Raw genomic sequence first — 24,082 nt, 5'->3', positions numbered from 1 at the left:
TCCCACAGTTCTTTTTCTGGAACTGGATTGTGTTCTTTCTCATATGTCCCTCACAATTGTCCTGGGTCATTGCATTGCTGCTAGTAGGGAATTCTATTACAATTGGTTGTACCATAGTGTATCCATCTCTGTGTACAATATTCTTCTGTTTCTATTAATTTCACTTGGCATCAGTTCTTAGAGGTCATTCCAGTTCATATGGAATCCCTCCAGGTCATCATTGTTTTTAGCACACTAGTACTCCATCAACAACAGATACCAAATTTTTTTTAGCTATTTCCCAAACAAAGAGCATCTCTGCATTTTCCTTTTTTTTTTGCCACCAAAAAGAGAGAGGCTATAAATACTTTTTGTTCAAGTCATTTTCCATATTATCTCTTTGGGTTATCAACCAAGCAGTGGTATGCCTGGATCAAAGATCAAGCAGTCTTTTAAAACCCTTTGGGCATAGTTCCAAATTGCCATTCAGAATGGTTGGATCAATTCACAACTCCACCAGCAATGCATTAGTGCCCCAAATTTTCAACATCCTCTCCAGCCTTTAGTACTTTCCTTTGCTGTAATTTTAGGCAATCTCTTCAATTTAATGTGGTACATCAGAGTTGTTTTGATTTGCATTTCTCTCATAATAAGAGATTTAAAACACTTTGTGTGTACTTATTGATAGTTTTGATTTCTCTATCTGAAAATGGTATATTTATATCCCTTGCCCATTTACCATTTGGGGAATAGCTTGATTGTTTTGCAAAATTGATTTAGATCCTTGCATATTTAAGAATTAGACTTTTGTAACATGTTTTTATTATAAAGATTTTCTAATTTGTTGCTTCCCTTCTCATTTTGGTTGCAATTGTTTTGTGTGTAAGAGAAAAAAAATAAACTTTTTAATTTGTTATAATCAACCTATTTATTTTACATTTTTCTATTTTTCCTAATTCTTTCTTGGTTTTAAAATCTTTCTTTTCCCAAAGATCTGACATGTATACTATTCTATGTTCACCTAATTTAACTATAGTTTCCTTCATTATACTCACGTCATTCACCCATTCTGAGTTTATCTTGGGGTTGAGTATGAGATGCTGATTCAAACCTAAACTCTCCCATACTGTCTTCCAATTTTCCCTGCAGTTTTTATCAAAGAGTGGGTTTTTGTCCCAAAAGCTGGAATCCTTGGGCTTTTCATAGACTGTCTTGCTGAGGTCACTTTCCCCAAGTCTATCCCACTGATCCTTTCTGTCTCTTAGCCAGAATAATATTGGTTTGATGACCACTGCTTTATAATATGGTTTGAGATCTGGTACTACAAGACCACCTTCCTTTGCATATTATTTTCATTTTTTCCCTGGATATCCTTGATCTTTTGTTCTTCCAAATGAACTTTGTTATATTTCTAATTCAGTTAAAAATGTTTTTGGTAGTTCAAGAAAGTTTTATTAGAATTTTTCATTTAAGGACAACAGAGTCAAGGAAGTAACATTTTCAATAGCTATATTATTGTTTGAGTTAAAGGTAATATTTATATTGTTCATGTAAGTTTTTTTTTCCTGATTCCAAAACAGAAGATTGTTTTAGAAATAAAATCACCAGATTGTTATTTAATACATGATAGATTGTATAGGACAAAGTTGCTCACTTTTAAGATGATGATGAAGACCAAAGAGGATCAAGAGATAAAGTGATATATTTATGTCAACTATATGAATAAGCTATTAACTGGGTTAGAAAACTTACCTCTTAATGGGAATTTCCCCAAAGATGCTCAAATCATGTTATAGTCCTACTGTTTCAAAGAATCAAAATATAGAAAATTTGACAACTCAACACCCATATCCAGATAAATTATGATTCCATGGTAGATACATCTTCATTTATAGTAAGATATGTTGACCTAAATGCAAGGATTCAACTACAAAATAGATTTGATTTCATGCCATTTATAACCAATATTCTTGATTAATGAACTTCAACAAATTACACATAAGGACATTTTAGTGAAAAAGACACAAAATACTTTCTCTGATCCAACTAGTACCAGTAGGAATTACTTGTTTTTGATACATATTGGATTATATTGATATTTTAAATAAAGGAATACCTTTCTTTGGACTATTATGCTTCTTCAACTAGCCAAGAACGGAGACCTTGATGTTACTCTTTCAGTCTTTCATCTAATGATTATACATGTAATTTTTAGCTAACTGGATGATGAACAGGCATTGGACCTTGAAGCTCAATACAATCATACCTCACCATTTTTTTCATTGAAATAGATCCTACATTTCTGTTTTCTGTTGATCATTCTATCATTATCTCTTAGGCCACGGGACAATCAGGTAGTGTTGATTTTTCTCTTTTATATTATTCTCATATTTTGAGATGAAATTTTTACCATACATTCTTTTATTTTCTCATTCATTCTTTTTTATTCATTCTGAAATTAAACACTAAAAGCTTTTCTTTATACAAATAATAACTTAAAAGTTATATGTAATGTTTTCACCTATTTCATACTGCTTACATAAAAATACTAAGTTCAGCAGACTTTTTTTCTAGAGAACAAAGATCAATCCAAAACTGATCTATAGGGGTACCCCTAAAACCTTGAGGTGGAAATTAACTCAGCTTTGCTAAATTGACCAAAATTATAAATGTGAGTTAGAATTGAAAAAAAAAGTGTCTGAGTCAAATGTGGCAATACTTATATATATATATATATATATATATATATATATATATATATATAATAGTAGTCTCTTGGTGACCGAGAATGATTTATATATCATATATCATATGCAGTGTAGGCAATGGCTGTGGACTAAGAAAATTACATTATTTGGAATATTAGATAGGTTCCAAATCATAATAATTCTGCTGATATCAATTATAGTAAAGTCAATTCTAAAAGATTTTAACAATTTTGAATAGTCATTCATTTATATTCATCAATACAAAAATAGCAAACCACAAATTTTCAAAACATCCAAAATACATCTTCAGCTGAGTGTTTTCCTCAATGGATCAACTAGGTTGAAAAACACTGAGAACTACTGTTTATGCTTTATTTTCTAATAAAAATGGTTCTCTTCATTAATATTCCCATAGCATCTTTTATCTGCTTATTTCTTAGACTGTATATAATGGGGTTCAGAAAAGGAGGTATTATGGTATAAAATACAGAAGGAATAATATCCTTGAGAGATTCAGAATCTGAAGGTGGTTGGGAATATACATAAATGCCTGAAATAACAAATAAAGAAACCACACTGATGTGGGGGATGCAGGTCGAGAAGGCTTTTTTCTGGTCTTCTTTCACTGGAAACTTGAGCACGGCGGAAAATATACGGACGTAAGATGCAGTGATGAAGCCATAACAGCCAGTACCAACCACCAGTGCAGAAGCAAGTAGGGATAACTTATTGCTAAAAGTGTCTGAGCAGGAGATCCTTAGCAGAGAGGGGATGTCACAGAAGAACTGATGGACCACATTGGAATGACAGAAAGACAAGCGAAACGTGTAGCCAGTGTGAAAAGCTGAATACACGAGGCCAGTCAACAAACACGTAATGGTCATCTGCAGGCAGACTCGGGGACTCATGATCACTGGGTAGTGCAGAGGGTGGCAGATGGCCACATAACGGTCACGAGCCATGACGGTGAGCAAAGTTACTTCTACATATGCCATTAAAATTACAAGGAATACCTGAGTTGCACAGCCTGTAACTGAAATAATCCTGTTGTTCACCAGAGAGTTAAAAGATGCCTGGGGAACAGTTATTGAGAGGTAGCAGGCATCCACCATGGACAGATTCCTCAGGAAAAAGTACATGGGGGTGTGGAGTCTCCTGTCAAAGGTGGTGATGATGACAATGAGGAGATTCCCCATCAGGCCTGCAGAGTAGATGAGACCCAAAAGGAAAGAATAGAAGATCTGGAGCTCTCGGATGTCAGAAAACCCCATGAGCAGAAACTCAGTCTCACTGGTGAAATTGGACATTTTCAGACTTGTTCATCGAGGCAGTAACCTAGGTAGGACAAGGAGCAATCAGTCAGTCCTTTCAGCACTTATTAAGGACATGCTATGTGCAAAGGCTATTTTATTTCTTTGAGATTTTGACAGTCAGCATGACCTCTGCTATGTTTTGATTGTTTGCCCTTGAACAAGTTAAATTACTTCTCAAGGAAAATCTCTAAAGACTTATAGAGGAAATGCAGACATAAAGAGTTTAAGGAAGTTCCTATTCCTGAGAATTCAATCTATTAAATCTATAAGTAAAGTGATCTTACTAGGGACCTTATACTGCTTTTCTTTATCTTGTATTGATTACTTAAGAGTGAATAATCATTGCAGATAATTTGTCCTGGGTCAGAAGCCACCAATGAAAATAATTAATTTTTTAATTTTTTAATCTTCCATGAATTGTCTTTGCATCTCCCCACATTCCTTTCCTCACCATTTCATCTTTTTTTAAAAAAGTTAAGAACAATGTGGAAGAGAATGTCAGAAACTCTTTAGTCTTAGTTTCAAATATTCTCTTCTGGTAGTTGAGAACTGACTGAACCTTTTCCTTCTCCCACTATCCTCTACACATGCTCCAAATTAGTGAAAAAAATTATAAGTAAATGGTTGTGAGATATTCAATAGCATTTTCCCAACCCAGGGGCAGGAGGATGGTGAAGGCTGCAGCCCCAGCCTGATCTTCTCTCTGCTCCTCTGAATACTCTCACTTCATCTAATTTGAATGATAGCTGCTCATCAGCTCTTCCAGTCTTATCAGCTACATTTTCTTTCATTAATAGCCATCAAGAAATCAGCATAAGTGAATATCATGCTCAGCTCCACCCTTGACTGGGGAGATACTGACCTGGAACCCAATTCACCAATGTCAAATGGACATCAAAGCCTCTTTCAAGTTTAAATAACCAAGCTTCTCAGGCAGTTTAAGCTGATGCTTCTTGGTCCCTAATTCCCCAGTATACCACTATGAAAGGGAAGCAAGCTGGCTTTGATAAAAGAGAGACAGTTCAACACATCTAGATATAGATATGAAAATACATTTAGATGTAGGTATCAATGTTTCAAAAAATTAGTTCTCTCAACTTTGGCCTACTTTCTTCCTCCTCTGCGATCCACTTAGGTGACAGAAACAAACATCAATTATTTTCTGTATAGTCATACAAAAAATATTACCATAGTAGTTAGGAATTATAAATAGAGAAAGAAAGAGAGATAGAGAGAAAGAGAAAGACAGAAAGAAAGAATGAAAGAAAGAAAGAGAGAGAGAAAGAAAGAAAGAAGGAAACAAAGGAAAAAGAGACAAAGAAAGGAAAAGAGAAAAAAATAAAGAAAAGCAGAAAGAAGGAAATAAAAAGTAAGAAAAAAGAAAAACAAAAATGGAGAAATAGCAAAGAAATTACATCATTCAGAATCACTGTATCTTAATTTGGCCATGGCTACAGGGCACCATGCTCTTAACTTACCTAACTTGAGTTTCTCAGAAATTCTATTATTGAATTCCTCTGGCATGGCAAAGAATTCTAAAATTTTTCTAGCTGAGGCTGCATCAGCAGATCATTATAAAAATTACATTGTTCAATGGACCTCATAATTCTATTCTGCTTGTTTGGGAAGTAATCCTCCCACTCTCAACCATCCATATTATATATTTTTGCTTTGGTTAAATAGCACGTTTAATATGGTAGCCCCAATGGACAAACTTCACCTTTGGAGAAATTCCCTGAGTTGCCTTTGGGACAGAGTCCCTGATGTCCAGGAATATTCAGAGAGCCAGAGATGATAGCACTGAGGTAATTGTTTCTGGGTTGGGAAGGACATGTTGCCAAGTTAAGTCCATTTAGAAGAACTGTGTTTGGAATTCTAGAGACATTAATTATTTTTTATATCTGTAAGTATATTTTATGACTAAGGAAGTCATTATCATGCCGATTCCTTCCAAAGAAAAAAGTTCTATTCGATCATAATTCAAAAGCTTCCAAATGAGAAATTCAAAAGTCTTGGGCAGTTGTTTGACTCATTAGCTCTCCTGGCACAAATACGCAAAGACTCATGCATTAGGTCTGACAGACATCAAGGTTAGGGAACTTATTGTAAAATATTTTCAAGTATATTTTACTTTTCAAATGACATTTTTACCTTCTCATGAAAAATAAGATTACTAAGGACATCCGCCAATAAAGTAATGATATCTGATTGATAATTAAATATTTTTAACATACAGTCCCCATTTTCCCTCACAGTCATACATGTGGTTTACAAGTATTTGAAGACTTTCATGTGGAATGGTCATTATTTTACTAGTTATCTGTCTTAGGGAGAATTGAAAAGCCTACCTGTAGCTAGTACTTCAGTCTCTCAAATTTAACAATGATCTACCTAATCATATACTATATGAAGCTTCTTTCCATCTGTGGTGTTATGTGACAAGGAAATCACTTTAAAAGACTGATATATATTAATTTAAGGTCGCCAAGGAATTCAGCTACGTAATTCCTAAATGAAAACTCAAGTCAGCAGTCAGCTTTTTATAGAGTTTAATTACAAACAGGAGGAAGAAAGGAATTAGAGATAGAGAGAGAGAAAGGGGAGAGAAGGGAATAGGGCTTAAATACTCCCTCTGTTTAGGATGGGCCAAAAAGGCCCAAGCCCTTAGATAGCTGGGGCAAAGAAAAGAGATCAGTCCCTATTACTCACGTGACCAAAATGGAGAAACAGTCTCAAAGGCCCCCATCTCTCAGAGCACACTCCAACCACTCAGAAAAACTCCTCAACCCCTCCCCGAGTCTTCAGACCCCTCTATCTTTAAGGAAACCATCCAAGTTCCCTCCCCTCAGTTCTCACATCTACCAATCACTGTCCATCAATTTCCCTGTGCTAATGGAGGCTCTAGTTTAACCCAGGACTGCCCAGAGGTCTCTGGCTTTGCACATGTCTGTTGAAGGTCATATTCTCAAATAATTAAATCTTTGATCCTTTGCTACAGCCCTTCCTAAATCCTGTTAACCTGAGTAGGGTAGAGATTGGAATAATTAAATTTTGATCTATGCTGCAGCCCTTCCTCAATCCTGTTAGGACTGAGTAGGGTGGAGATTGCAATTTCCAAGACTTGGTTCTGTCATTCCAAGTATCTCCATTGTATCAATTCTAAAATCAATCATGACTCAAAGAAATTCCTGTTCTGTGCTTTCCATTGTTCAGCAAAAGGTTTCTGTCCTAAAGTAATCTTAAGAAGGGAGGAGGAGGAACCTCCCATGCCAATGGGGTTCACATTCCAATAGACTAACAGTAAGAAATTTTCCAAGTATGAAATTTCCCAATGGTGAAATTTCCAACATTTATAAGTCTAAGGAATTTTAAGGTTTACAGTTAAACCCAAATATAAATGTTGGCCAGTAAACTGTATAGAAGGATCTCACCCTACAAGCTGCATATTGACTTAGGAAACCACATATATATGTTTCAATAGAGTTCCAAGGTTTTTTCATTTATTTTATTAAGCATTTCCCATTTGTATTCTAATTTGCTTCATGTTGCACTCCAATGTTAATGACTACATCCTACATATTTGATATCACTGCTTTTTATCAGATGTTTGCAGTGATTTCCTGTCAATTTCCTTTTTAAAATGTATTTCATTGCTTCATTTAGAAAAAATTTCCATGGTTGCATGATTCATGTTCTTTCCTTCCCCTCCTCCCTTCCTCCTCCTATAGCCAATCCGCAATTCCACTGGGTTTTAAATATGTCAGTGATCAAGACCTATTTCCATATTATTGCTAGTTCCACTAGGGTGATCATTTGTCTAAAATTCCTAATCATATCTCCATCAACCCATGTAATCAAGAAGTTGTTTTTCTTCAGTGTTTCTGCTCCCACAGTTCTTTTTCTGAAAGTGGATTGTGTTCTTTCTGATATGTCCCTCAGAATTGTCCTGAATCATTGCATTGCTGCTAGTAGAGAATTCTATTACAATTGGTTGTATCACAGTGTGTCCGTCTCTGTGTATAATGTTATTCTGTTTCTGTTCCTTTCACTTTGCATCAATTCCTCAGAGTCATTCCACTTTACAAGGAATTCCTCCAGTTCATTATTCCTTTTAACACACTAGTACTCCATCACCAACAGATACCAAAATGTTTTTAGCCATTCCCCAAATTAAGAGCATCTCCTCACTTTCCAATTTTTTTTTTGCCACCACAAAGAGCCAGAATATACACATTTTTTGTACAAGTCTTTTTCCTTATTACCTCTTAGGGGCATCAACCCAGCAGTGCTATGCCTGGAGCAAAGAGCAAGGAGGCTTTTAAAGCCCTTTGGGCATAGTTCTAAATTGCTATTCAGAATGGTTGGATCAATTAAAAACTCCACCATCAATGCATTAGTGTCCGAATTTGGCCACATCTTCTCCAACCTTTATTACTTTCCTTTGTTGTCATGTTAACTAATCTGCTAGGTGTGAGGTGGTACCTCAGAATTCTTTTGATTTGCATTTCTCTGATAATAAGAGATTTAAAACACTTTGTGTGTGCTTATTAATAGTTTTGGTTTCTTTATATAAAAATGGTCTATTCATATTACTTGCCCATTTATCAATTGGGGAATAGCTTGATTGTTTTGTAAAATTTATTTAGATCCTTATATATTTGAGTAGACTTTTGTAAGAGGTTTTTATCATAAAGATTAGACCTTTGTAAGAGGTTTTTATCATTAAGATTTTCCCCCAGTTTGTTGCTTCTCTTCTAATATTGGTTGCATTGGTTTTGTTTGTAAAATTTTTTTTTTAATTTGATGTAATCAAAAGTATTTATTTTACATTTTTCTATTATTCCTAATTCTTGCTTGGTTTTAAAATTTTTCCTTTCCCAAAGATCTGACATGTATACTATTCTGTGTTCACCTAATTTACGTATAGTTTCCTTCATTATATTCAATTCATCCATCCATTCTGAGTTTATCTCGGGGTAGACTGTGAGATATTGATCCAAACCTAATCTCTCCCATACTGTCTTCCAATTTTCCCAAGCAATTTTTATCAAAGAGTAGATTTTTGTCCCAATAGCTGGAATCTTTGGACTTTTCATAGAGTATCTTACTGAAGTCACTTATTCCAAGTTTATTCCACTGATCCTCTTTTCTGTCTCTTAGCCAGTACCACATTGGTTTGATGGCAATGGCTTTATTGTATAGTTTAAGATCTGGGACTGCAAGGACACCTTCCTTTGCATTTAAAAAAAACTTTCCCTGGATATCCATGATCTTTTGTTCTTTGAAATGAACTTTGTTAGGTTATTTTCTAATTCAATAAAGAAGATTTTTTGGTAGTTCAAGAAAGCTTTTATTAGAATTTTTTCAGTTACAACAAGAGAGTCAAGGATGTATTATTTTCAACAACTATATTGTTGTTTGATTAAAAGGTAATATTAAACAGGTTCATCTGTTTTATTTTTCAGATTCCAGGAAAAAAGATTGTCTTTTAGCAATAAAAATCACCAGCTAATTATTTAATAAATGAGATTGTATAAGACTTAGTTGCTCACTTTTAATATGATGATGTAGACCAAAGAGTACCTAGAGAAACAGTGATATATTTATGTCAGCTATATGATTGAGCAATTAGCTGGGTTGGAAAACCTCTAAATGGGAATTTCCCCAAAGGTACTCAAATCACATTATATTCCTACTGTTTCAAAGAATCAAAATAAAGATATTTTGACAACTCAACACCCACATCCAGATAAATTATGATTCCATGGTAGATACTTCTTCACTTATAGTAAGGTATGTTGACCTAAATGCAAGGATTCAACTACAAAACACACTTGATTTCATGCCATTTATAGCCAACATTCTTGATTAATAAACTCCAACAGATTACACATAAGGACATTTTAGTTAAAAAGTCACAAAATACTTACTCTGATCCATCTACCAATAGGAATTACTTGTTTGTGTTGTATGGTAAATTAGAATGATATTTCTAAAAAAGGAATCCCTTTCTTTGTACTATAGTGCTTCTTCAATTAGCCAAGAACCGAGACATTTATGTTACTCTTTCAGCTTATGCTTACACATGTAGTTGTTAGGTACCAGGATGGTGAAAAGGCATTGGATCTTGAAGCTCAATAAAACCATACCTCACCAATTGTCTCACTGAAACAGATCCTTCATTTCTGATTTCTGTGGATCACTCTTATAGAGGTCCAGATGGGAGGTATAGTGACCCTCCAACTGGGTCCTATAATATCTATCTGTGGGAATAACCTGAGGTGGAAAGAGGAGGCTAAGGAAATGTGTAAACCTCAAAATTCCTTAGACTTATAAATGTTGGAAATTTCACCATTGGGATATTTCATACTTGGAAAATTTCTTACTGATAGTCTATTGGAATGGGAATCCCATTGGCATGGGAGGTTCCTTCTCTTCCCTTCTTAAGATTACTTTAGGACAGAAACCTTTTGCTGAACAATGGAAAGGACTTTGACCTATGTTTAAGCATAGAACAGGAATTTCTTTGAGTCTTGATTGATTTTAGAATTGATACAATGGAGATACTCCACCCTATTCAGTCCTAATAGGATTGAGGAAGGGCTGCAGCCTAGATCAAAATTTAATTATTCCAATCTCTACCATACTCAAGTTAACAGGATTTAGAAAGGGCTGTAGCAAAGGAGTAAAGATTTAATCATTTGAAAATATGACCTTCAACAGACATGTGCAAAAGCCAGAAACCTCTGGGTGGTCCTGGGTTAAGCTAGAGCCTCCATTGGCACAGGGAAATTGATGAACAGGGATTGGTAGATGGGAGAACTGGGAGGAGGAACTTGGATGGTTTCCTTAAAGATAGGAGGGTCTGGAGAGGGGAGGAGTTGAGAGGAGTCTTGGTCGGTGTGGTTCCTGTGGGCTCTGAGAAAGCTTGCTCTGAAGGAAGCTGAAGGTGGGGGCCTCTGAGACTGTTTCTCCATTTTGGACACGTGAGTAATAGGGACTGGTCTCCTTTCTTTGCTCCAGCTATCTAAGGGCTTGGGCCTTTTGGCCCAGCCTAAACAGAAGGGGTATTTAAGCCCTATTCCCTTCTCTCCCCTTTCTCTCTCTCTCTCTATCTCTAATTCCTTTCTTACTCCTATTGTAATTAAACTCCAAAAAAGGCTGACGGCTGACTTGAGTTTTTCATTTAGGAATTACATAGCTGATTCCTTGGTGACCTTAAATTAATATATATCAGTCTTTTAAAGTGATTCCCTTGTAACATTGTGGCGACCACGAAGGGACCACACGGGAGTCTAAAGAATCCTCTCAATAAAACTTTTGAAATTCCTTGCCTTTTTACTATACTGTTTCACCACTTAGTCCCTCTTTTTTTTAACAAAAAACTCGGCTTAAAGACACAGCTGCTAGAACACATGAGTATAAAAAACTTTTTCTCTTTTCTCCTTAAGTTAAATTGGAATCAGCAGTTTTTTCTTTTTCTTCCCTTTAATCTTAAGGGACAGCTGGGTAGCTCAGCGGATTGAGAGCCAGGCCTAGAGACAGAAGGTCCTGGGTTCAAATCGGACCTCAGATACTTCCCAGCTGTGTGACTCTGATAGACAGAAAACAGCTGTTTTAAATCTCAGCAACAGGACTCTAAAGTCCTGGCTGGAAGAACTGTTTCTAAATATCCTTTCCCTTAAGGAACAACTTCCTGCATTAAAAATAAAAACCCTGTGGAAAGTTTGTTGCTTTGCCCTGCTCCCCACGTGTTTTGTGAAATTACAAAATATATATATAAAAATGGGTACTACATTCTTTGACAATTATATGGCAGCTGAAGAAGTAGGGGCATTGAGGAATGAAGGATACCTCCAAATTTTTATATTAATAGGTACTGTCATTTTTGTACTCCTCAATACTATATTTAGAGATGAAAAAATAAAAAATATTGAGGATAAAATAAAACAAAATGAGGATAAAATAAAACAAAATGAGGATAAAATAAAACAAAATGAGGATAAAATAGAAAATATTGAGGATAAAATAGAAAATGTTGAGGATAAAATTTAAGAAAATGAGGATAAAATAGAAAATATTGAGGATAAAATAGAAAATATTGAGGATAAAATAGAAAATATTGAGGATACAATAGAAAAAATTGAGGATAAAATAGAAAATATTGAGGATAAAATAGAAAAAATTGAGGATACAATAGAAAAAATTGAGGATAAAATAGGAAATATTGAGAATAAAATAGAAAAACTTGAGGATAAAATAGGAAATATTGAGAATAAAATAGGAAATATTGAGGGTAAAATGGGAAATATGGAAGATAAAATAGGAAAAATTGAGGATAAAATGCAAGCCCAATTAGAAGATCTAAAAAGTTTCTTACAGGATCAATTGGCAAACAACCACTCTACCAGAAACAGACCTGTTCCTGAACCTTTGAATGAGGAAATTTCCTTCCCTGAAATAGAGATGGAAAACACCTTCCCTATAGCCCAGTTAACAGACTGCTTCTCTCGTGTAGTGCAAATCTTGTCTGAATTTAATCCCCAAAACCCTTCCCCTGCAATCCCAGCTTCTCATGTTCCTTCTCCTACAGAAAACCAAATTCCAATGCAAGGGAGATCTTGTCCTCCTAGAGAAACCTGTCCTTGTCAAACTGACCCACAGGTGCAAAATCCAACTAGAGGCCTGTTTCCTCTAAGAGAAGTACCTGAAATAGGACGAAATGGGGATGTGGTGACTTTAAGACATAGGATACCGTTTACTCCCCAAGAAATAAATGAATTTACACGAAATATCCCCACATATGAACAAGATCCTTTTCTAGTAACAAAAAAGATGGGAGACATATTTTTTCAGTATAATCCGTCTTACAAGGACGTTGAGAGCTTACTCCAGGCTTTTTTAAGTGAATGTGAAAAAAATAAAATAATTGCTCATGTCAACAAAACCAGGGGGCGTAATGCAGCACATTGGCCATCTCAGGATCCCGAATGGGACTATAATAATCCTGAGGACTATCTACAACTATACCGTTGTAGAGAGGCCATCCTCACGGCCATGAAGGAATGTGCAGACAGTACAGATAAGTGGATGGAACTGGAAAAAATTAAGCAAAAGGAAGACGAAACCCCCTCCAGATTTATGGACAGAATTATCGAGTTTGGGGACAGATACTTAGATTGGGACTTAACTAAAGAGAATAGTTTAAGACAAGTTAGAAGAATCTTTGTAAACAATTCTTGCAAGGCAATTAAAAATTATTTTAAAACACAATGCCCAAGATGGTCAGATATGGACCTTGAAGAATTGCGAAAAACAGCTATATATGTTTTAAAGGGAAACGAAGAAAAGGAGAAAGAAAATAATGATGACATGGAGGAAATGAAGAAAAAAATAAGATATTTAATAGATAGGATAACTAAATTAGAAAGTGGGCATGATAATGAACCAACGACAATTGCCCCTCTCCAGAAATCCAATTATCAATCCATTACTTGCCACTTCTGTGAGAAGAAGGGCCACAAAATGATGTAATGTAGAACCTTTCTTAAGATGTTTGGAAGGAATACACAGTTTAATAATAGTTTTAAAAATAATAACTATAGAAATGATGATAATGGTTATAGAAACCAGAATTCTAGAAATGATAATAATGACTATGGAATAACTATAATGAATATAGAAATAAGAACTTTAGAAGCCAGAATTATAGAAATAGGAATTGGAAAAATGACAATTCTCCAAATGAAGAAAATGATAATACTCAACAACAATATATGAGAAATGGCGCTCGTCCAAAAAATACTCGAGGTGCTAATGATCCTCAGAGAGGTGCCCTTCAGGAGGGTGCCCAGGGAACTTCCCAGTATAATAAAGATGATTCTTCTTAGATTGTATTGATTTTGTTGATATTAATTAACCTTTTTCAGTTTTTTTTCTCCTCTCCAAGACTATGATTGGCAAATTATGCACTGAGACCCATTTAAAATGGCCTGAAATTCTCCCTCTGGCCCTATTTTATCTTAGAAGCAGGCCTAGAGGAGACTTACATATTTCACCATTTGAGATGCTTTTTGGACATCCGCCTATACAGGCTAAGCCTTTCTCCCCGGCTTATACATCGCTATTAGGGGGAGATATTACTATTGCTTCCTATATACAGGAGTTACAGCACAAACTACGTGAACTTCATGAATCCGGAGCTGCAGTACAAGCTGGACCATTAGACTTTTCTCTGCATGACCTGAACCCAGGAGATAAAGTTTATATCAAGAATTTCAAGCGAACTGGAGCAACTCAACCTTCATGGGAAGGACCATTCCAAATATTATTAACTACTCCAACATCTATAAAGATTGGAGAAAGAGACTCTTGGATTCACTGCTCACATGTGAAGAAAGCATCTTCTGCTGAGACTGGTTGACTCTATCCTATCATATGAATTGTGACTCTATCTTATCATAAGAATTGGAGATAATAATCCATAGACAAATGGATATTTTTTTTCAAGAATATATTGAATTACTGATTTTTTCTTATTTTTTCTTATTTCTTTTCTTTTATTTTTTTATCAGAATAATTGATTTTTTCTCATTTTTTGTACTGAAGGTACACATAATTAATATTAACATTTTTTCCCTGCAGTAATACAAGTTAATATATATACTCTTGCTATAATATCAATATATGCCTAAAAGCTTTAAACTATGGGAACCTGCCATTTATTGATAAAATATTATAGGACTGTGATTAATGTTTGTGTCTGATTCCAGGAAAAGGGATAAAAACAAGGAGCACAGACTAAACCTGAATAGTGCCAATAGAGCACACATGAAATATTAAAGTGAGACTCGAGGTTGCGACGCTTAACTTATGTTTAAGTCATAGGACTTCCTTGTATCTACACTCTTTTCGAAGTACTCAAACAAGTACAAAGCTTGACTATCATGGTGGCTCCCTATATCCCTGAGGAAAAAATCAGACAAGGGAATGACATTTCCCCATCAAAATAGAATTCTAATTCTTTTCTTCTTATATTATGGCAACTTCCTGTAGTCTTGGCTACAAATGGCTAAGTGAAATATTACTGCATTCTGTCCTACATACTTGTGGGATAGAAATTACTTTAATCTGGACCTATACAAGGTCTATTTTGAATTTTTCTTATGTTTTTTATTATTTTTCTATTCTTTTGATAATTGACACATACACCCCCATAACTGAACATTGCATTCTGAGCTAAACTTGATTTTTTTAAAAAAATACTTACTTCAGGGGGGATTGTATTTTAATTTAAAATCTAAGAATTTTTGAATTTTTTTTTTGTTTGAGATTGTATTTTTATAAAAATCCAAGAATTTTGTTTAAGATTTTACTTTTATAAAAAATTCAAAGATTTTGATTTTGTTCGAGAAAAGATCTTCAAGAAAGAAGCTTGAAACTTTTATATCCAGAGAATGAACTGTTGCAGAAAGATGCCAAAAACCTACACTTCATCAAGAAGATCAAGAATGAACTTTGGATGTGATTGATTGGACTGAACTTTTGATTGAACATTTATTGTAACATTTATGCCAAAAGGGACTGCCCCTAATTTGGCTTTCTGTCAATGCGCCTAGCAAACATTGGTTTTGCTCCCTTTTCTTTTCTATTTCCTCTCTCACTATTCTAATTTCTCTTAGAAATTGAATATTGTGTATATCTTTAGTTAGAAGTGAATTTAGAACTACAAAATGATTATGTTAAATGATCAATGGGGAGACTAGTCTCCCAATGATCATCAGGGGGGATTGTAAACCTCAAAATTCCTTAGACTTATAAATGTTGGAAATTTCACCATTGGGATATTTCATACTTGGAAAATTTCTTACTGATAGTCTATTGGAATGGGAATCCCATTGGCATGGGAGGTTCCTTCTCTTCCCTTCTTAAGATTACTTTAGGACAGAAACCTTTTGCTGAACAATGGAAAGGACTTTGACCTATGTTTAAGCATAGAACAGGAATTTCTTTGAGTCTTGATTGATTTTAGAATTGATACAATGGAGATACTCCACCCTATTCAGTCCTAATAGGATTGAGGAAGGGCTGCAGCCTAGATCAAAATTTAATTATTCCAATCTCTACCATACTCAAGTTAACAGGATTTAGAAAGGGCTGTAGCAAAGGAGTAAAGATTTAATCATTTGAAAATATGACCTTCAACAGACATGTGCAAAAGCCAGAAACCTCTGGGTGGTCCTGGGTTAAGCTAGAGCCTCCATTGGCACAGGGAAATTGATGAACAGGGATTGGTAGATGGGAGAACTGGGAGGAGGAACTTGGATGGTTTCCTTAAAGATAGGAGGGTCTGGAGAGGGGAGGAGTTGAGAGGAGTCTTGGTCGGTGTGGTTCCTGTGGGCTCTGAGAAAGCTTGCTCTGAAGGAAGCTGAAGGTGGGGGCCTCTGAGACTGTTTCTCCATTTTGGACACGTGAGTAATAGGGACTGGTCTCCTTTCTTTGCTCCAGCTATCTAAGGGCTTGGGCCTTTTGGCCCAGCCTAAACAGAAGGGGTATTTAAGCCCTATTCCCTTCTCTCCCCTTTCTCTCTCTCTCTCTATCTCTAATTCCTTTCTTACTCCTATTGTAATTAAACTCCAAAAAAGGCTGACGGCTGACTTGAGTTTTTCATTTAGGAATTACATAGCTGATTCCTTGGTGACCTTAAATTAATATATATCAGTCTTTTAAAGTGATTCCCTTGTAACAAATGGTAGAATAATAATGACTCAAAGACAGAAGGAGAAACACATGGGGAGTAATGCAAACTCCAAGGAAGTAGTAGGAACAAGAGGACAGCTGGAGAGTATCAATGCCTTGTTACTCTTATAAGCAGTGGAGTCTGAACAACAATGGGAAGCTTCGGGGATGACTGCTGTGCTAGAAAAGTGAGGGAAGTAACCACTCCTTGCTGCAAAGGCACTGGGGTGACAGGGTCACTAAGAAAGTTGGGAGTCAACTGCTTGGTGCCTACTATCTCAATAGGAGGCACTGGGGTCATTAGGAAAGAGATACAGAGAAGCAAGAGTGGTGAGAGGAGAGGAGGGTAAGGGAGAGAGGAGAGAGAGGCAGCAAAGGCCAAAGAGGATGGTGAGAGAGCTGGTTAGAGAGAGCAAGAGAGGAGTCAGAAAGGGTAAGAGAGGGGTCAGTAAGAGAGGAGTTTGAGACAGGCATCAAAGGCCGAAGGGAGGAGTCCACGCTTGTCCCCTGGTATTTATTGAGGGTCTTCGGAACATATACATATCATGACATGGGTTTTTCCATTGGTCCAATTGACTATGACAAGATCAAAGAGGTGGAGTTTCATCCATTCCACGCTTTTGTAAATGAAGTCCAAGTTGGCAATGCCCTGATTCGAACAGCACTATGTTAATGACCTTGCTCAGAGCAGAGGCAGTGTGGCTATCTCCATGCCCAGTCCAAGAATTTGCCCATCCTTTGCTAGTGCCTAGGACTGTCCCTTTAACATCAAGAGCTCTGACCATGTGTCTGGTAGTACAATGTCAATCATACTTCCCAAATACTAATACTCCTGGTATGTTACAATTCTATCATTATCTCTTAGGCCAAGGAACAATCAGGTAGCTTTAATTTTTCTCTTTGATATTTTCTGATATTTTGAGATGAAATTTTTGCCATATCTATACATCCCTTCATTTTCTTTTTAATAAAAATGGTGCTCTTCATTAATATTCCCATCGCATCTTTTATCTGCTTATTCCGTAGACTGTATATAATGGGGTTCATAAAGGGTGGTATAACAGTATAAAATACAGAAAGAATAATGTCCTTAAGAGACGCAGAATCTGAAGGTGGTTAGGCATGTACATAAGCACCTGAAATAAGAAATAAAGAAACCACAGTGATGTGGGGGATGCAGGTCGAGAAGGCTTTTTTCTGGTCTTCTTTCACTGGAAACTTGAGCACAGTGGAAAATGTACGAACATAAGATGCAATGATGAAGGCGTAACAGCCAGCACCAACCACCAGTACAGAAAGAAATAGGGATAACTTATTGCTAAAAGTGTCTGAGCAAGAGATCCTTAGGAGAGAGGGGATGTCACAGAAGAACTGATGGACCACATTGGAATGACAGAAAGACAAGCGAAATGTGTAACCTGTGTGGAAACCTGCGTACATGAGGCCAGTCAACAAACACATTAAGGTCATCTGCAGGCAGACTCGGGGACTCATGATCGCTGAGTAGTGGAGAGGCTGGCAGATGGCCACATAACGGTCACGAGCCATGACGGTGAGCAAAGTTACTTCTACATATGCCATTAAAATTACAAGGAATACCTGAGCTGCACAGCCTGTAACTGAAATAGTCCTGTTGTTCACCAGAGAGTTAAAAGATGCCTGGGGAACAGTTATTGAGATGTAGCAGGCATCCACCATGGACAGATTCCTCAGGAAAAAGTACATGGGGGTGTGGAGTCTCTTGTCAAAGGTGGTGATGATGACAATGAGGAGATTCCCCATCAGGCCTGCAGAGTAGATGAGAAACAGAAGGAAAGAATACAAGATCTGGAGCTCTCGGATGTCAGAAAACCCCATGAGCAGAAACTCAGTCTCACTGGTGAAATTGGACATTTTCAGGCTTGTTCATCGAGGAAGTAACCTAGGTAGGACAAGGAGCAATCAGTCAGTCCTTTCAGCACTTATTAAGGACATGCTATGTGCAAAGGCTATTTTATTTCTTTGAGATTTTGACAGTCAGCATGATCTGTGCTATGTTTTCATTATTTGCCCTTGAACAAGTTAAATGACTTCTCAAGGAAAATCTCTAAGATTTATAAAAGTGAGGCAGAACTCTACTGAGTAAGGAAGTTTCTATTCTTGAGAATTCTATATAAGCAAAGTAATCTTATTGAGGAACTTATATTGGTTTACTTTTTTTTCTTATATTGTATTGATTACTTATAACAGTTGCAGATAATTTGTCTTGGGTCAGGAGCCAACAATGAAAATAATTATTTTTATTAATTTTTTAATCTTTCATGAGTTGTCTTTGCATCTCCCTATATTCCTTTCCTGAACATTTCATCTTTTTTTTTTTTGTATAGGAAAGGGAAGTATAGGAGAAAAATTCAGAAAGTTACTAAGACTTAATTTCAAATATACTTTTGCTGGTAGTAGAGAGCCAAATAAATCTTTTCCTCCTCCCACTATCCCCTATACATGCTCCCAATCATTGGTAGAAAAAATTAGATGTAAATGTTTGTCATATATTCAATAGGATTTTCCTCAACCCAGTGGCATCAGGATGATGAATGCTGCTGCCCCAGCCTGATATTCTCTCTGCTCCTCTGAATACTCTCACTTCATCTATTTTGAATGATAGCTGCTCATCAGCTCTTCTAATCTCATCAGCTCAATGGTCTTCCATTAATAGCCATAATGAAATCATCATGAGTGGATGTCATGCTCAGCTGCACCCTTGACTGGGGAGATACTGACCTGGAATCCCATTCCCTGATCTCAAATGGGCATCAAAGCCTCTTTCAAGTTTAAACAACCAGGCTTTTCAGACAGTCTTAGCTGATGCTTTTTAGTCACTAATTCTCCAGTAAGGGAATCAAGTTAGTTTTGACAAAGGAGCGATGGTTGAACACATCTAGTTTTAGATACAAAATTATATTTAGATATAGATATCATTTAAAAAAATTACAATTCTAATTTTTGTCCCATTGTCTTCCTCTTCTGCCATCCACTGAGGTGACAGAAACTAAATCCATTATTTTCTGTATAGTCATGCAAGAGATAATAGCATAGTAGTTAGAAGAGATATAAATAGAGAACGAGACAGAGAAAGAAAGAAAAAGAAAAGAAATTATATCATCAATACTTACTGTATTTTAATTTGGACACAGCTACAGGGCACCATGCTGTTAACTTATCTAATTTGAGTTTCTCAGATATTCTATTATTGAATTCCTCTGGCATGGCAAAGAATTCAAGAATTTCTCTAGCTGAGGCTGCATGAGCAGACCATTATCAAAATTACATTGTTCTGTGGACCTCATAATTTTATTCTGCTTGTTTGGGAAGTAATCCTCCCACTCTCAACCATCCCTATTATATTTTTAGCTTTCGTTAAATAGCTTGTTTCATGTGGGAACCCCAATGGACAAACTTCACCTTTGGAGAAACTCCCTGAGTTGCCTTTGGGACAGTTTCCTTGATGTCCAGGACAATTCAGAGAGCCAGAGATGATAGCCCTGAGGTAATTGTTTCTGGGTTGGGAAGGACATGTTGCCAAATTAAGTCCTTTTAGAAGAACTGCGTTTGGAATTCTAGAGACATTAATTATTGCATATATGTATAAATATATTTTATGACTGAGGAATTTATTCTTTCTCTAATTTCTTACAAAGAATAGATGCTTACTTAACCCATTATTTAAAAGCTTCCAAATGAGAAATTCAAAGTTCTTGGGCAGTTGTTTGACTCATTAGCTCTGCTGGCACGAATACACAATGACTCATGGAGGAGAGAGAACTTGTGAAATGTTTGCAAGTGTATTTTAGTTTTATGCATCATATCTTTGCCTTCTCAGGAAAAAAATTACTCAAGAAATGTACCAATAAAGTAATGACATCTAACAGATTATATTACATTTCAAACCCACAGTCCTCATTGTACTAACTATTAAGAAGAAAATGTTATGTCCTAGAGTATTTGGTTTGTGTAGTCATTTAGGCTTATTTTGGTTTAAATCCATCACTTGATCTTAAAGCAAAATAATATTTTCTTACATTAACATACAGGTTATTCAGTTACCTTTCTTAATTTTTATTATGAAGAAAGTGTTTCTATGAGTATTTTACATCCATGATACCATCATTTCTGTGATTTATCTCCTTGTTGTATGTATTGAGAATTTTAGATTTCCTCCACCCTGCCTAGTCTTTAGAATTTTAGCAACCAAGAATTTATAACCCCCACTTAAGGATTCAGTGTGGGGGAGGATGGTCTGTGACCTGTGTCTGCTAGCAAGTGACAAATCAGAAACAGCTACCTAACCCCCTGAGCTGCCCTAAGCCAAATTTAAGCCACTATTGGTACTTGTGGGACACAGGAAGTGATGTAAAGGACTGAGTTTATATTTCACATCACTTCCTGTGAGATGGACTTTGGTGGATTTTTGTGGTAGTTCTTGACTTGGAGGGCTGGAGAGTGGTTTCTGAGACTGCTTCCCTTGGGCAACCACGTGATGAGGGTTTAAGGCTCACTTCCCTTTCCCTTGACCTTTCTAAAGGCACCAGCCTCCAGGGAGGCTCCTCATCTTTGTGGAAGCCTTGTGGCTGGAAGCTGAGCTAGATTTAATCTTCTGGAATGTCCCCTTGGCTGAAGCCTCTGAACTCTCCCTGCCTAAACCAGGCTGGGGCAGTTCTTCCATTTTTCTCTTTCTTCCTCATTCTTAATTTCTTCCTTCTGTTTTAAATAAACCACCATAAAATTCTATTCTGACTTGAGTATTTCTTTTTAATTTAGAATTTAAATCCCTGGCTACCATTAAATAATTTATTCAGTCCAACCATAAGTTTTACTCTAAACAGTACCTATTAAGAATCTAGCAATGTTACATACACATAATATAACTATTTTTCCTGGAAATTATAAATTTATTTAGAAAAAGTTTGGTTAGATTAGCATCACTAAGTAGGATTTATTTTTAAAGACACAGACTTTCCAGTGTTAACTGTTATCTTCTAAAAAGCATAACAATTTGTAGCTTATTAATTATCCATATGGTATATGTGATTCTGGGAATTTCTTTTTAACTCTCAGTAACCAAGGAAGCTCTTTTAATAGTACAAATTGTAAGGAAGAGGCTAGCCAGGATCAGTAGAAGGAATTTCCTAAAATCAGCATTCTCTCAACCAACAAATTAAAGGTCCAATATGTTACCATCCTTATCACAGAAAACTGTCATATTTTATGATGTGGTATCATACTTGGTATTATTTTCCACATACCTATTGATAGGTGACATGAGATCTTTGGGAGTCCATTCATAAATATCTTCCTGGGAATCAGCTTTCTTTCTCTCTTCTTGAAATATCTGCAGTGGGGAAAAAATCACATTTAAATCTCTCTGCTCATGGAAGAATCACAGTTTCAGCTTCATACAGTTCAGACCAAGTCAAAGCTCAGTCCAAACTGCCTTTTCAGGCATCCAGTGTTTTTTATCTGCCAATTCAAGAACTGTTGCTTAGGTGTTCCACATTCCAAATCTTGGACATAGCAATTCCAATCTGCATGAGGACTTACAAAACTTTCAAAATCCTTGCAACCACTTAACTTATTTATCTTCTAAAATCTATCACTACATTCCCCCATTTTGATCATGTGTCTGAAATGGTTTATGAAAAAAAAATTCTGACTTATTGATCAAAATTAAATATTAAATGCCCACCTTATTCCTAAACTCTAATTGCTATGAAAGTAACATTATCTTATTCCTATCTGTGCCATTACTCTCTAAGATAAACTTTCCTAGGGATAGGTAAAAAATTCAAACACCAATACAAACATTAGAAATACAGAAAGTTCAGCAAACATTTGCAAAAATACAATAAAATCCAAAATGCAAAACACAAAATGCAGTTTTACAAAAAGCAGATACAAAGAATACAATTATTCATCCTAATTCGAATACAAAAACCAAAATTATCTATGGATTAAATCATTCAAAAAATTCTTATAAACTTTATAGAAAAAATTATGACAGCAGAACCCAATTCAGCTTACGCTTTTACAAAAAAAATTCTACCTAACAACAGTATTATGCAAAAAACCTGATGCAAAGTGCATCTTAAAAATACTATTGAAACAAATTAATAACAAACTTTTCCTATGCTAAGCTTTCTAATACAGGAAACAAAAAAGCTATCTAACTGCTAACTAAAAAACAAACTATTCTTCTAAGAAGTTTAACCTTCTACAACACTTTAACTATTCACACCTAAAATACAGATTTGTACATTAGGTGTGTACATTCCTACACATGCATTTACCCAGTCAGTAGCCAGGACTACAGAAAGTTTGCCACACTATGAAAGATAGAAAAGGGACTAGATATATAGGAGTAAATGGGAACTAGGATGGAGTCAGAATAATTGATGTTCTGTACTTGATATATAATGTGTATTACAAGGAAGACCTGCATTTAGTGCATGTTAAACACCAGCAACATTGAGTCTCACACATGATCAACTCCTTGAGCTCTTTGTGCAGAATGTCATCAATACACATTGGATTAGTTTGGTCTCTTTGACCTTGTGCTCGATTGGCACTATGCAAGTAGCTTTGTGCTTCTTTGGCACTGTGCAATGGCCCTTTTTGTATTCCCTTCTCCTGGAATCAGACAGAATCATTAACCAAATTCCCATAACTTTTTCAAATAATCAGTGGCATAATTTTTATAGTCTAAACTTTTTGGGTATGCATTGATATTAGAGCAAATGTATTTTACACTTATTTTACTGCAAAATAAAAAAAAACAATTAAAGAAACATCTCAAAACTGTTGATGTGTTTCAAATACGAAAAGAAGACAAAAAATAACTACAATACTATATTGTACATGCAAGGAAAAACAATAATAAAAAAGTTTTAAAAATCAAAAATATATATCTTACAAATATTAACATGCTGTGCCAGTTAAGAAAAGGCAAAATACAAAGGTTTCTCACCAAAAAATTACATTCATTTCTTTTTCAAACTTGTCCATGATCATTGTGTGAGTGCAAATAATTTTCATTATCAAGTAACAATTTTTTTTAAAAAGAAGAGCTGTACGACAGGTAATACACACTCAAAAAGTATCAAAATCCTCAAAGTTCACAATACCTCAGTTAATGACAATAGCAAACAAATTCACTATCATTAGGATTCACATGAGTCTGCTGTATGACATTTAAAGCTAATGGATACTTGTCACAAGTATTTAGGTGTAGCAATGTTTCAACCTTGGCTGAGATCTTTTTTTTAATATATTTCAACCATCATTAAAAATGTGGGAGAAGAATCTAGGAAA

General features: G+C 35.6%; 1 protein-coding gene and 1 pseudogene across 1 annotated transcript; both read right to left on the bottom strand.

Annotated features, from left to right (window-relative positions):
- Positions 1-3,002: 3,002 nt before the first annotated feature.
- On the bottom strand, positions 3,003-4,224 carry LOC130458904 (olfactory receptor 14C36-like). The gene has a single exon (XM_056825920.1). It carries the CDS (start codon positions 3,992-3,994, stop codon positions 3,059-3,061), a length of 936 nt encoding a protein of 311 aa, XP_056681898.1. The 5' UTR covers positions 3,995-4,224; the 3' UTR covers positions 3,003-3,058.
- Positions 4,225-17,233: 13,009 nt separating this feature from the next.
- On the bottom strand, positions 17,234-22,591 carry LOC100010153 (olfactory receptor 14C36-like; annotated as a pseudogene).
- Positions 22,592-24,082: the final 1,491 nt, after the last annotated feature.

The sequence above is a fragment of the Monodelphis domestica genome, chromosome 4 (assembly GCF_027887165.1).
Source record: "Monodelphis domestica isolate mMonDom1 chromosome 4, mMonDom1.pri, whole genome shotgun sequence".
NCBI lineage: Eukaryota > Metazoa > Chordata > Mammalia > Didelphimorphia > Didelphidae > Monodelphis > Monodelphis domestica.
The sequence above is the reverse complement of the archived record's forward strand: the minus strand, read 5'-3'. Positions and strand labels throughout refer to the sequence as shown.

Excerpts from the sequence above, each read along its gene's own strand:
- LOC130458904 (XM_056825920.1), bottom strand. The coding sequence starts at position 3,994 with ATGTCCAATTTCACCAGTGAGACTGAGTTTCTGCTCATGGGGTTTTCT.